Here is a 15,096-nt window from a genome sequence, read left to right as displayed (position 1 = left end):
ACAATGGGGGTAGATTTTATTTTTTTAACCACCTGGGTGTTTGGCATCGCCAGGATGGAGCGCAGAATATGGCGGAGAGGGTCGCACGCCAATAACTACCTGCCGAATGTTCCTTCCATTCATTTTAACCAGAGGAGAAGCCGGGCGGTTTCTGTTATCGTCGTGCGATCTTCCCATCAGACGCTGCTTTCTGTGCTCCGCCCGGGAGGTAAAGGTGAAAATCTACCCTAGGGCCGCCTCCAGGTGGCAAAGAGCATTCAAAACACTCATCGTTCACCTATAGGTCCTGGGTTCAAACCCAGTCTCTCTTTCTTTGCATCTCTTTCGCTCTCACTTTCTCTCTTTTTTTCCCCCCACCATGTTAACATTCCCTGCCATACAGTGAGCACTCTTAACTTGCCCACTGCACCGGGTTTATTTTAAATTGTATTGTTTTCTCCTCAGATTCCAGACACTTGCCTTCTGCCCAAGATCGAGGCACAGGTCGCAGGAAGGTTTTGTCTTGTCATTGATTTAGATGAGACATTGATTCACAGTTCCTTCAAGGTGAGGACAGTAGCTTAGTCCCTGAGCCCCACAGGACAGTCTGTGGTGAGTTTACGGATCTCCATCGAAACATAAAAATATAGAAAAATAGGAGCAGGAGTAGGCCATTCAGCCCTTCGAGCCTGCTCTGCCATTCAATATGATCATGGCTGATCCTCTATCTCAATACCATATTCCTGCTCTCTCCCCATACCCCTTGATGCCTTTTGTGTCTAGAAATCTATCTATCTCCTTCTTAAATATATACCATTTGCCTTCTTAACTGCTTGCTGCACCTGCATGTTTGCTTTCAGTGACTGGTGTACAAGGACACCCAGGTCCCTTTTGTACATCAACATTTCCCAATCTATCACCTTTTAAATAATACTCTGCCTTTCTGTTTTTCCTACCGAAGTGAATAACTTCACATTTATCCACGTTATACTGCATCTGCCATGTATTTGCCCACTCGCTCAATTTGTCGAAATCGCCTTGAAGCCTCTTTGCATCCTCCTCACAACTCACAATCCCACCTAGTTTCATGTCATCAGCAAACTTGGAAATATTACATTTGGTTCCCTCATCCAAATCATTGATATATATTGTGAATAGCTGGGGCCCAAGCACTGATCCCTGCGGTACCCCACTAGTCGCCACCTGCCACCCCGAAAAAGACCCATTTATTCCTACTCTCCGTTTCCTGCCTGTTAACCAATTTTCAATCCATGCCAGTATATTACCCCCAATCCCATGTGCTTTAATTTTGTACACTAACCTCTTATGTGGGACTTTATCAAAGGCCTTCTGTAAATCCAAATACACCACATCCACTGGTTCTCCCTTATCTAGTCTACCAGTTACATCCTCAAAAAACTCCAGTAGGTTTGTCAAACACTATTTCCCTTTCATAAATCCATGTTGACTTTGTCTAATCCCGTTGATATTTTCTAAGTGTCCTGTTATCACATCCTTTTATAATAGACTCTAGCATTTTCCCTACTGCTGATGTTCGGCTAACCGGTCTGTACTTCCCTGTTTTCTCGCTCCCTCCTTTTTTAAATAATGGGGTTACATTTGCCACCCTCCAATCTGCAGGAACTGTTCCATAATCTATAAAATTTTGGAAGATGACAACCAATGCATCCACTTTTTCCATGGCTACCTCTTTTAGTACACTGGGATGCAGATTATCAGGCCCTGGGGATTTATCTGCTTTCGGTCCCATTAATTTCTCCAGCACTTTTTTTACTAATACTAATTCCCTTTAATTCCTCCTTCTCACTAGACCCTTGGTTCCCTAGCATTTCTAGGAAGTTATTTGTGTCTTCTTCCGTGAAGACCGAACCAAAGTATTTGTTTAATTGCTCTGCCATTTCCTTGTTCCCCATTTATAAATTCTCCCATTTCTGACTGTAAGGGACCTACATTTGTCTTCACTAATCTTTTTCGTTTTACATACTTGTAGAAGCTTTTACAGTCTGCTTTTATATTCCTTGCAAGTTTACTCTCGTACTCTATTTTTCCCCTCTTAATCAATCTCTTGGTCCTTTTTTGCTGAACTCTAAACTGCCCCCAATCCTCGGGCTTGCTACTTTTTCTGGTAACTTTATATGACTCCTCTTTGGATCTAATACTATCCTTAATTTCTTTTGTTAGCCATGGTTGGGCCGCTTTTCCTTTTGTGTTTTTGCGCCAGAAAGGAATGTATAACTGTTGCAATTCATGCATTCGTTCCTTAAATGTTAGCCATTGCCTATCCACCATCATGCCTTTTTAATGAAGCTCCCCAATCTATCATAGCCAACTCCCTCCTCATACCTTCATAGTTTCCTTTGTTTAGATTTAGGATCCTAGTTTCGGATTGGACTACTTCACTTTCCATCTTAATTAAGAATTCTATCATGTTATGGTCACTCTTCCCTAAAGGACCCTGCACAACAAGATTATTAATTAACCCCTTCTCATTGCACAATACCCAATCTAGGATAACCTATTCCCTGGTTGGCTCCTCAACGTACCAAAAACCAGAGTGCTGGTGCAGGTGTTCCAATTGTCTACAGCCTTCCTTGGGTTAGGGAGAGGAAATCAGTCAGCCAGGCTTCCCACTCCTCCAAAAAAATACTTGTGTTTATATGACGCTCTTCTCCTGTATACTGGAAGGGGACTGTCGCCCAGGGAACTGTATCCCAGTGAGGGAGGGCGGGGGGGACAGTAGAAAAAAGAAAATGGGAGAAACTCCCGTCCCCACTGAAAATGGAGGATTCAACTGTAGGTGTAGCTGTAGGAAAAAGACCTGTTGATCTGGCAAATCTTGCTGACTTCCCTTCTGGAAATGACACTAACTGGTGCAGCAGATAGCGAGTCTGTCAACTTTCAGTGGTCAACATTTCCTCCCCCGGCCCGGCTGTGACGCTGACTGTTGCTGGGCTGTGGCTCCACGGGTTCAGGCCGTAACCTCGCCCAAGCAGCCATGCTTCACGCACGAGTCTAGACGCTGATTGTTGGGTGAGCTGTCCGACCAATAGGAGCCATCGTGGTTGCACTCGCCCAACACTTGCTTTCTCCGGCAAAGTTGCTGAATCGTAGTCCAGTCCAGTCTGGGAAACTGGCCAACTGTCCTGCTCCCACTGATGCCCCAGCTCCAGTCAGCTAACTTGTCGGGAGACCATGCATTGGACACGTGGGGGAATCCCCGACAAAGCCAGGATTCGGACTTTATCGAACCAAAGCCCTTTGTAAGAATTCCTAAACCTTGCGTTTGTGGCGACCTTTGTTGTAATTTGGACGGTACAGAGGGTGTGTTGCTGGGGGTTACCGCGCACAAGTTCTGTTAACCTGACTCTGTCTCGCTGTTTCAGCCAATCAGCGATGCTGACTTCATCGTCCCTGTCGAAATTGAGGGGTCGACGCAACAGGTGAGGAACTGCTCGGTTTACATTCTCACGAAATCACCTTCCAAGATTCTCCGCTGCTGTTAGGAATGTGACTTTTGTAATAATATGGACACTGGCTGCAGTCCTGGGCCTGTATGCCAAGGATGAATTCCTGGGCACTGCATGCTGGCACGAACTAGGCATGGGGATCGTTCCCCTGCGCCAGTCTTCAGGGATTAAAGATTAATTTCCTGGACACTGCCACGAGCAAAACCATGGAGAAAAATCATAGGGGCATTAAATAAATGGTTTTATTTTAGTTCTAAAAATATTGGAGTTGAGGGGGGTGGAAGGCAGGACGGGGTGTTGGAAGTGGGAGGTCATGTGATGAAAGCTCCAGGAATACATCCAGCCCTAGAGGAGGGGGATGGGCGGAGGCGAGCGGGGGTCAGCTCTGGTCTTCAGCACTGCTGTGGAGCTGCTCCGTCCTGCTCCACATTTCAGTTAAAAAAAAATTTAAGTACCTTTATGGTGGTGGCCTTTAATGACTGCCAGTTAGGCCACAAATAGACCTGGTTTTCCTGAACACAGCAGGCCCGGCACTGGCAGTGTTCAGGGCATACCAATTTCGGGAAGGGGGCCTCAAAAACATGTCTGGGCCTTTTTTTTAATTTGTGTATATATGCAAAGGGCCTAACGCCCGTTTCAGGTACAGGCCCTGGACACTTTTTCTGCCTTTATCAATATGGTAAGTGGTGCACTTCCGTCGCAAAATGTGTGCGCGCCCTGCCTGCCATATTGGACACTTGGGCGCCTGTTTCTCGCCTGTAAAACGGGCAACACGTCGACCAATTTTTCTGCCTCTCTTCAGGGGAATGGCTGGAAACCTCCTGGCTGCTCTACGCCATAGTGGGAGTAATATTTTGCATTTGATGATTTTTGTTTACTTGAAGCCTTATTTTTCAGCAAGTGGTGAGCTGGATTCTGTCTGAATTAGAGTCTGGCTGTGGCCTGCTTCAAGTAATCCAGGATAGGCTGTGTTAGTTTAAGTTGGCCTATTCTCGATGACTTGTTTCAGGAGATGGTCTGCTTCACATCTGCAAGGATTGCCACATGCTCTGCCTTATTCTTCTGCAGTTATCGGACACTCTGCATGTAGGAGAGAGAGGCTGGAAGGTCATGCAGAGCAGGAAATGGCCTGGAGCTATCTGAATTGGGGGGTGCGGAGCAGAGAGGAAGGGAAGAGAGCTAATCATGTTCTTGCATCCAGTGGGAAACATGCATGTTCTGTCCATCTTGTGCCAGACCACCAGCAAAAATAGTGCAGGTCCAAATTACCTCAGCAAATACTTTCCTTCAGTAAAGCAAAGTAACTCTCCCAGCTCTTGGCACACCTCTCCCTCCCCTGAAAGGTAGGATTACTAAAGGCTTTATGGGTCATGACCTTTCACTTCTGGGTAAACAGACAACCACAGTACTGAGCAGTGGGTCCCAGATTGTTGATATGGTAGGGGGGGGGTGATGGGGAGGGGTTATGGTTGTGCTAGGTCCAGTGCTGTTTCTAATTGTCCTGTGTGTTCCTTCTTTCAGGTGTATGTGTTCAAGAGGCCTTACGTAGACAAATTTCTTCAAAGAATGGGAGAACTGTTTGAATGTGTGCTATTTACAGCCAGTTTAGCAAAGGTACCCCTTCCCTTCTAGTGGCACTGAGCTGGTTAAGCCGAAGAGCTTCATTTTACAAAAACCGTGAAAGAGGAATCTTCCAGAATTGGAATATGTAATTATTCCTCTCATTACCTAATTTCTCTTGCCATCCAGTGGCTAGTTGCTAGACCTCAGCCAGGGGCTCGCCGTAGCCAGTCACTCCCTGGAACAGTCCCACAGTGACCTGATATCCTCTCTTGCACTTCACCCTGAACACTCGTTGGTCCTTGACCTCCTGAGGCTGCCGGGACTGCATATCTTGCACACAGACCCCTAACGTCAGTTGGCTGTGAGTCCTGCTTGCTTTTTTTCATGGCAACATAACCGGATGTGTAAGGGTCAAGGGTAATGTCCTGGATGATGATTAGGCCTGACTTTATGATGGCTTGGTTTGATCAGCATCAAATTCTGCTCACATTGAACAAAACTGAACCATTCCAAGATGGATGCAAATTATTTCATTATCGGAACGACTATTAAAGGAGTGTCTTCTACTAAATGTGTTTAAATATTACTAAACGAGATGTGTGCATACATTATTGGTGTTTGTTACCACTGCCTTATGTTTTAATGTGAATCAGCCTGGGAGCAGCCATTTTGTATCGTGTCCCTAATATGACATCACAGCGTCTTGTTCGCTAGTGACTGCTGCTCATAGTCCAATACAACGCTGAGGGATAATTTGAACCCTGTAGGCACCCATACTGAAACTACCACTCGATCATGGTTATGATGAACAGTGACAACTGATTAGGGTTAAAGTCCTGCCTACTTTTTAAAGTGGGCGTGAAGAGAGAGAAACGCCATAAATGTCTACATTTGAGAAGCAGGATGTCCCCTAACTCTTGACATATTGTTAGTTCCCAAGTTTACTGTGAAATACTTGCTGCTGCTGTTGTGCCGTCTTCCCCCGTACCTGTTCCTAATCCAACCCCATACCTTGGTTCCTCAGTACGCTGACCCTGTGACCGATTTGCTTGACAAATGGGGTGTATTCCAAGCCCGACTCTTCAGGGAATCCTGTGTTTTCCATCAGGGAAGTTATGTCAAAGACCTCAGTCGTCTGGGCCGAGACCTGAACAAAATCATCATTATCGACAATTCACCTGCGTCTTATATCTTCCACCCATACAACGCGGTAAGTACAGGGGCTTGTGACAGTCTGCTTTTGAAAGAACTTGCATTTCTCCAGCGCCTTTCACAACCTCGGGACGTCCCAAAGTGTTTTACAGCCAATGAAGTACTTTTTTTTGAAGTGTAGTCACTGTTGTAATGTAGGAAACACAGCAGCCAATTTGTGCACAGTAATGACCACACAGTCAGTTTGTTTTTTTTTGGTGTTGGTTTAGGGATAAATATTGGTCAGGACCAATGTTCCCTTTAAGCCGTGTAGCGCTCTGTAGGTCCCGCGCAGCCGGTGAGCTGGCTTTTAAATCGAAAACCACGCATGCACGGAATTTTGACTGGCTTGTGCAGCTCGTTTAAAGGGGTTGTGCGGGCCAAAACAAAATTTGAGGGAACATTGGTCAGGACACCGGGGAGAACTCCCCTGCCCTTCTTCAAATGGCGCTGTGGGATTTTTTTTATGTCCACCTGAGCGGACCGACGGGGCCTCGGTTTAACGTCTCATCCAAAAGACTGCACCTCCACCAGTGCAGCACTCCCTCAGTTATGCACTAGGAGTGTCAGCCCAGATTTTATGCTCAAGTCTCTGGAGTGGGACTTGATCCCACGACCTTCTGACTCCGGCTAACCACTGAGCCAAGGCTGACTCCTATGCACCACCTGCTGCACTACTGAGCTATAATGATTAGGAAGATCCCACGATCAGTCCCTGCTCTTTTCTAAGCGCCCCTCCAGTGGGGCGCTACAGTTAACCACAAGTCCCCTTTGGGTTAGGGAGGGGGAGGGCAATCCGCCAGGGTCCTGATTGCAGTCCAGTGACCGCCAATGGAAAGTGCACACGTGTGGTGGTTGGGTGAGGTCCGGATCGGCTTTGCTGTGGTACTCCTCCACAGTCGAATAGCCTGCCAGCAATCACCATCAAGCTCCCATGAAGACCAGTCAGTAGGGTCAAAGGCTGCCTGTGGAACTGGACCCCAGCAAGAGGAGGTGGGGGCGAATGAAACCGTTTTGAGCTTGGCTCCAACTTTTGACGTCCTTTCAGCTCTTCTATTTCCTCAACAGCTCCAGAGCATATGTGATCGCTTCTATATGACGCACAGAATTATTTATTACAAGAACCTTTATGCAGTGAAATTCTCTCATGCAAATACCTGCAGCGACAGGGGAAAATAATTCAAATCTGAAGCTGGGAGGTGAAATGAAATAAGCTGAATCCATTTTTTTGAAAATAAGTATCAAGGAAGAAAGGCAATTCAATATGGCCATATCTTCATGCTCATGGTAACAATGTGGTTGCTCGGATACCAGAAGTATAATCTTTTGTTTTTATAATGCAATGGGCGCAGAGCTCCCTTTATTGACTCAGTAAAAGCACTGCTTGTAGTGTTACTGCACTACACAGACCCAGGTTCAATTTCCTGGTCTGTTGTTAAGCTGACCTCCGTACTGGGAGTGTTAGTCATCCTTTGGTGAGGGAGTGGGTGAATTGGCCAGAATACCTGCTCCTGATCACTATCTAGTGACCCCTGCAGCAAATGTATATTTGTCTGGAGGTTGGGTGGAGATGGGGATGAACTCTGATGCGATGCCCACACAGTCGCATAGCATGCAGCCACTCCCTGTTGAGGCTTGCACATGGTACATTCATCAGGGTGATGTAGCAGAGGCTACCTGTTACTCTGGGACTGCAGCCAGTTGTAAGTCCGTGAATTCAAGAGGAGGAGGAAAAGGTGAGTAAATCTGTGGTGTGGGAGGGGGGAGAGAGAGAGAAAGGAAATGCAGCATGTCTTGATTTTTTTCTCTCCTTTTGATAGGTGCCAGTAACATCCTGGTTTGATGACCTGTCTGATACCGAGTTACTCAGTCTAATCCCTGCCTTTGAGGGACTCAGCCAAGCAGAGGATGTCTACACTGGTCTGGAGCAACTGAAGCCAAGCTAGCGAAAAAAAGAGACAGACCACCAGCATTCATAGCACCAGCTCACAATAATCTGCATTCTGATTGGTTCTCCAAGGTATAGGATGTCATGACGATGGGCTTCACTAATTAGATTTGGGACGGGAGGAGAAGAAAATGCAGAAAGTACAGAGGAGCACTTTCTCACAGAATGGAATGGACTCTCAGGAGATGTACATGTTATGCCTGTCCAAACCTTAGTGCCTAATATCAACATTTGTAGCACTGGGATAGGATGAACCTTTATCAGGTTGAATACATTGAAGCAATTATTTTTTACAGGTGCATCTGGGCACTCGGAACTGCTCCTTTTTAAAATCCCCATACCACTTTGTTCCTGTGCCATATACATATAAAAATGCCATGTCTCCTTTTTAGGCACAAGAAAGATGCACAAATATGATCCTTTTATATAACTTTGTTTCACTGAATGCAAGCTATTGAAAAAACACCTAGACTGTAAATAAATAAAATGGATAATGCACTTTTTTAAATAACTCACTGAAAATGACCATGCAATTCTAGAAAATGGCTGCCAATCATGTGTTTTATTCTAATTTTTAATAACTGCAGAAAATCCAACATTACACAAATTAGTGTACACTTTTTTAAAACTGAATCTTAAAATCAAAGCTTTTGAGATGGTTTTTGTATGGGGGTTGGTGTTGGGGTGTTTCTGGATCTGCCTGCATGTTCTGGGCAGTAGGGAATCTATTTTGGAAATAGAAGATTGAATGTTGGCTTCTCTGGCTCCTACTGCAGAGCAGTTGCTAGGCTTTCAAAATGAAGGGGATGAAACACTCAACTGATCTTGGAAAAAGTCGATGGTTCATTTGCAGAGAGCTTCTCTAAAATGGTGTTGTTGCCTTCAAGTTACCAATAAGCTGGATGGCAACCGTTTAATGTATACCTCAGACCTTGTTTTTCTCTTTTTCCCCCCCCCCCCGCTCCCCTTCTCTTGATGTCCTTAAATTAACCTCGCGGGTGACTTGGATGAGAGACATGAGCAAAAACTTCCCTCGAGGTAGTCTTCCTATTTTGTCTCCAATTATATACTTTTTTTTAAATGTTTAAGCGAGAGACTGGGTGGTGCCTTATCTTTAGTATCCTTCCACATTGAGAACCTGGGTTTGGAGTCCTGCCCAGACGGAGGTGACTTCTCTCATGGCTGGTAAGAGTCTTCAGTGCAATGAGGTTGACCGTAACCAGCTAATTCCCAGTGGTTCGGAAGCCCGAGCTCGCAAACGCACAATTTGACAGGAATCGTGCAATCTCACTCTGGTCACAAGATAGTTCTTCTCCCAAAGGAACACTACAGTGGATCTTCCCTCTGCACTCCAGTTATCGGCCCTCCTGGTTATTTTTCCTTGTTGCCCTACTGCTTTTGTTATTGTGTTTCATCGCGCCTAGGTGAATAAAACAACATTTTTGTTCTGTGTTGTACTTGTCTTCGTTCTGGGTGCGATGGGATTGTTGTATCGAACGTCTATGACCAAGACAGGGGAGCACCTTGATTATCCCACCGATTTCCATTCCCTACCAGGAGGACTGGCCTTCAGCATAGAGACATAGAAACAGGCCATTCGCCCCAGTCTGTTGGCATTTACCCTCCACACAAGCAAATAGTTCTAATCACATCTTGCCATCTTCATCACCTTTTCCTTCATCTACCTATCCAATCTAATCTTGAATGTTGGCATAGCCACCTCTTTTAGAACCCTAGGATGTAGGCCGTCCGGTCCAGGGGATTTGTCAGCTCTATTAATTATGTTAAGTTCCTCACCCTCATTAGACCCTTGGTTCCCCACCATTTTTGATATGCTTTTTGTGTCTTCTACTGTGAAGACTGATACAAAATATTTGTTTAATGTTTCTGCCATTTCCTTATACCCCATAATAATTTCTCCTGCCTCAGCCTCTAAGGGGCCTAGATTTTGTACTCCAGTCACTGTAAATAAGTTTCTCCAGCCCTCTTCTAAATCTCTTGCATTTAATCCTGTATCTATGGCCCCTCGTTCTGGAGCAACCTGAACTGAGCATCGGTGAGCTCCGGTTCGGAATTGAGCGGAGCTGTAAATTGAATCTGCGTTTTCCCACTCTGCAGAATTTGAAATTAGTAATCGTTCCTAGAGGGTGATGCAGCGAAATATACTGGCATGGATTGAACATTGGTTAACAGACAAGAAACAGAGTAGGAATAAATGGGTCTTTTTCGGGGTGGCAGGCGGTGACTAGTGGGGTACCGCAGGGATCAGTGCTTGGGCCCCAGCTATTCACAATATATATCAATGATTTGGATGAAGGAACCAAATGTAATATTTCAAAGTTTGCTGACGACACAAAACTAGGTGGGATGCTGAGGAGGATGCAAAGAGGCTTCAAGGCGATTTAGACAAGTTGAGTGAGTGGGCAAATATATGGCAGATGCAGTATAATGTGGATAAATGTGAAGTTATCCACTTCGGTAGGAAAAACAAAGGTAGAATATTATTTAAATGGTGATAGATTGGGAAATGTTGATGTACAAAGGGACCTGGGTGTCCTTGTACACCAGTCACTGAAAGCAAACATGCAGGTGCAGCAAGCAATTAGGAAGGCAAATGGTATGTTGGCCTTCATTGCAAGAGGATTTGAGTACAGGAGCAAGGATGTCTTACTACAGTTATACAGGGCCTTGTTGAGACCACACCTGGAGTACTGTGTGCAGTTTTGGTCTCCTTACCTAAGAAAGGATATACTTGCCATAGCGGGACTGCAACGAAGGTTCACCAGACTGATTCCTGGGATGGCAGGACTGTCGTATGAGGAGAGATTGAGTCGACTAGGCCTGTATTCACTCGAGTTTAGAAGAATGAGAGGGGATCTCATTGAAACGTATAAAATTCTGACAGGACTAGACAGATTGGATGCAGGGAGGATGTTTCCCCTGGCTGGGGGAGTTGAGAATGAGGGGTCACAGTCTCCGGATACGGAGTAGGACATTTAGGACTGAGATGAGAAGAAATTTCTTCACTCAGAGGGTGGTGAACCTGTGGAATTCTCCACCACAGAAGGCTGTGGAGGCCAAGTCACTGAATATATTTAAGAAGGAGATAGATAGATTTCTAGACACAAAAGGCATCAAGGGGTATGGGGAGAGAACGGGAATATGGTATTGAGAGAGAGGATCAGCCAAGATCATATTCATAGAATCATAGAAAGTTACAGCACAGAAGGAGGCCATTTCGGCCCATCGTGTCCGCGCCGGCCAACAAAGAGCTCTCCAGCCTAATCCCACTTCCCAGCTCTTGGTCCGTAGCCCTGCAGGTTACAGCATCCCAAGTGCACATCCAAGTACTTTTTAAATGTGGTTAGGGTTCCTGCCTCTACCACCCTTTCAGGCAGTGAGTTCCAGACCCCCACAACCCTCTGGGTGAAGACATTTCCCCTCAAATCCCCTCTAAACTTTCCACCAATTACTTTAAATCTGTGCCCCCTGGTTTTTGACCCCTCTGCTAAGGGAACTAGGTCCTTTCTATCCACTTTATCTATGTCCCTCTTAATTTTATACACCTCAATAAGGAAAACAGACCCAGCCTATCCAGTCTTTCCTCATAGCTAAGATTCTCTACTCCCGGCAACATCCTTGTAAATCTCCTCTGTACCCTCTCTAGTGCAATCACATCTTTCCTGTAATGTGGTGACCAGAACTGCATGCAGTACTCTAGCTGAGGCCTAACTAGTGTTTTATACAATTGAAGCATAACCCCCCTGCTCTTGTATTCTATGCCACGGCTAATAAAGGCAAGCATTCCGTATGTCGTCTTAACCACCTTATCTACCTGGCCCGCTACCTTCAGGGATCTGTGGACATGCACTCCAAGGTCCCTTTGTTCCTCTATGCTACTCAGTGTCCTACCATTTAATGTGTATTCCCTTTCCTTGTTAGCCCTCCCCCAAATGCATTACCTCACACTTCTCCGGATTGAATTCCATTTGCCACTGTTCTGCCCACCTGACCAATTTATTGATATCTTCTTGCAGTCTACAGCTTCCTTCTTCACTATCAACCACACAGCCGATTTTAGTATCATCTGCAAACTTCTTAATCATACCCCCTATATTCAAGTCTAGATCATTGATATATACCACAAAAAGCCAGGGACCCAGTACTGAGCCCTGCAGAACCCCACTGGAAACAGCCTTCCAGTCACAAAAACACCCATCAACCATTACCCTCTGCTTCCTGTCTCCGAGCCAGTTTTGAATCCAACTTGACACTTTGCCCTGGATCCCATGGGCTTTTAACTTAGGGTTCCACATGGCAGACTGGTCACTATCAAAAGCCTTGCTAAAGTCCATATATACTACATCAAACACATCAACCCTCCTTGTTACCTCCTCAAAAAATTCAATCAAGTTTGTCAGGCACGACCTTCCCTTAACAAATCTGTGCTGACTATCCTTGATTAATCCGTGTCTTTCTAAATGAAGATTTATCCTGACTTCAGAATTCTTTCCAATAATTTTCCCACCACCGAGGTTATGCTGACTGGCCTGTAATTACTCGGTCTATCCTTTTCTCCCTTTTTAAACAAGGATACCACATTAGCAGTCCTTCAGTCCTCCGGCACCACACCTGAAGCCAGAGAGGATTGAAAATGATGGTCAGGGCCTCTGCTATTTCCCCTTTTGCTTCGCTTAACAGCCTGGGATACATTGAATGGCAGAGCAGGCTTGAAGGGCCGAATGGCCACCTACTGCTTCTATTTTTCTGTTTCTATGTTTGATAGTGAATTTGACTGTCAAAGTAACTGGCATCCTGTTGAAAGAATAGATTTTGCATATGTGAGATTTAGTGTAATAGATAAAGGGTGCTGAAGGTTACCTTATAGTATTTGCAAAATACAATTAGAATGTTTTTTACATTGATTCCTGAGATGTGGGTGTTGCTGACATTTATTGGCCATCCCTAGTTACCCTTGAGAAGGTGGTAATGGGCCTTTTTCTTGAACCGCTGCAGTCCCGTGTGGTGAAGGTGCTCCCACAGTGCTGTTAGGGAGGGCGTTCCAGGATTTTGACCCAGCGACGATGAAGGAACGGACGATATATTTCCAAGTCAGGATGGTGTGTGACTTGGAGGGGAATTTGGAGGTGGTGGTGTTCCCATGCGGCTGCTGCCCTTGTCCTTCTCGGTGGAAGAGGTTGTGGGTTTGCGAGGCGCTGCCGAAGAAGCCTTGGCGAGTTGCTGCAGTGCATCTTGTAGATGGTACACACTGCAGCCACGGTGCGCCGGTGGTGGAGGGAGTGAATGTTTAAGGTGGTGGATGGGGTGCCAAGTGTTGGTTCCCTCACCGCCTTCTGCAAACCCAATCTGGCTGCTATATCCTTCAGGGCTTGGTCAGTGGTGGTACTCATCCCTCCCGCCAACCCAGAGTATATTCTGTGCCCTTGCTATCCTCAGTACTTTCTCCAAGTGGTGTTCAACATAGAGGAGTACTGATTCATCAGGGAGGGCGGTAGGTGGTCATCAGCAGGAGGTTTCCTTGCCCATATTTGTCCTGAAGCCATGCGACTTTATAGGAACAGAAATAGGCCGTTCAGCCCCTCGAGCCTGTTCCGCCATTCAATTAGATCATGGCTGATCTGTAACTCGACTCCATTCACCTGCCTTGGTTCCATATCCCTTAATACCCTTAGCTAACAAAACTTTATCAATTTTCAGTTGACCCCCAGCCTCAATTGCTTTTTGGGGGAGAGTGTTCCCGATTTCGACTATGCTTTGTGTTAAGAAGTGCCCCTGAATGACCTAGCTCTAATTTTAAGATTATGTCTCCTTGTTCTGGATTCCTCCGATACAGGAAATAGTTTCTCTGTGTCTACTCTTATCGACTCCTTTTAATCATTTTAAAAGCTTTGATTAGATCACTTTGATTTGAAGTGTAAATATAATCCCATACCTTGCCGGCACACTCTCCCCAATACACCTCAATTAGATCACTCCTTAATCTTCCATACGTGAGGGAATACAAGCCTAGTCTTTGCAACTGCTCCTCATAATATAACCATTTTAGTCCCGGTATCATTCTGGTGAATCTGCACTGAACCCCTTCCAAGGCCACTATCCTTCCTGAGGTGCGCTGTCTCAGGTGCCATCTATCAGATGAGATGTTAAAGGGAATAATTTGAAAGAAAGACTTGCATTTCTATAGCGCCTTTCACAACCTTGGAACGTCCCAAAACACTTTACAGCCAATGAAGTACTTTTTGAAGTGTGGTCACTGTTGTAATGTAGGCAAATAGCAATGTAATAATGACTGTTTTAGTGATGTTGGTTCAGGGATAAATATTGGCCAGGACACCGGGGATAACTCCCCTGCTCCTCTTCAAAAAAGTGCCTTGGGATCTTTTCCTACGTCTCATCTGAAAAACGGCACCTTCGACAGTGCGGCGCTCCCTCAGTACCGCCCCTCCGACAGTGCGGCGCTCCCTCAGTACTGCCCCTCCGACAGTGCGGTGCTCCCTCAGCACTGCCCCTCCGACAGTGCGGTGCTCCCTCAGTACTGCCCCTCCGACAGTGCAGCACTCCCTCAGTACTGCCCCTCCAACAGTGCGGCGCTCCCACAGTACTGCCCCTCTGACAGTGCGGTGCTCCCTCAGTACTGCCCCTCCAACAGTGCGGCGCTCCCACAGTACTGCCCCTCTGACAGTGCGGCGCTCCCACAGTACTGCCCCTCCGACAGTGCAGCACTTCCTCAGTACTGCCCCTCCGACAGTGCGGCTCTCCCTCAGTACTGCCCCTCCGACAGTGCGGCGCTCCCTCAGTACTGCCCCGCCAACAGTGTGGCGCTCCCTCAGTACTGCCCCTCCGACAGTGCGGCGCTCCCTCAGTACGGCCCCTCCGACAGTGCAGCGCTCCCTCAGTACCGCCCCT

General features: G+C 46.2%; 1 protein-coding gene across 3 annotated transcripts in view; it reads left to right on the top strand.

Annotated features, from left to right (window-relative positions):
• Positions 1-9,616, top strand: part of LOC147097107 (carboxy-terminal domain RNA polymerase II polypeptide A small phosphatase 2-like) — a 38,057-nt gene extending 28,441 nt beyond the window's left edge. For 2 of the 3 annotated variants that reach the window (XM_085972949.1, XM_085972948.1), the window contains 5 exons: positions 445-546; positions 3,384-3,440; positions 4,989-5,081; positions 6,055-6,240; positions 8,042-9,616. In XM_085972949.1, the coding sequence (XP_085829075.1) occupies positions 445-546; positions 3,384-3,440; positions 4,989-5,081; positions 6,055-6,240; positions 8,042-8,167 (564 nt within the window). In that variant the 3' untranslated portion in view covers positions 8,168-9,616. The remainder of the gene's footprint in view (positions 1-444; positions 547-3,383; positions 3,441-4,988; positions 5,082-6,054; positions 6,241-8,041) is intronic. The other variant, XM_085972950.1, reaches the window with a different exon arrangement.
• Positions 9,617-15,096: the final 5,480 nt, after the last annotated feature.

This window comes from Somniosus microcephalus, chromosome 33 (assembly GCF_052327205.1).
Source record: "Somniosus microcephalus isolate GS21.2 chromosome 33, FLI_Smic_1.0, whole genome shotgun sequence".
NCBI lineage: Eukaryota > Metazoa > Chordata > Chondrichthyes > Squaliformes > Somniosidae > Somniosus > Somniosus microcephalus.
The sequence above is the reverse complement of the archived record's forward strand: the minus strand, read 5'-3'. Positions and strand labels throughout refer to the sequence as shown.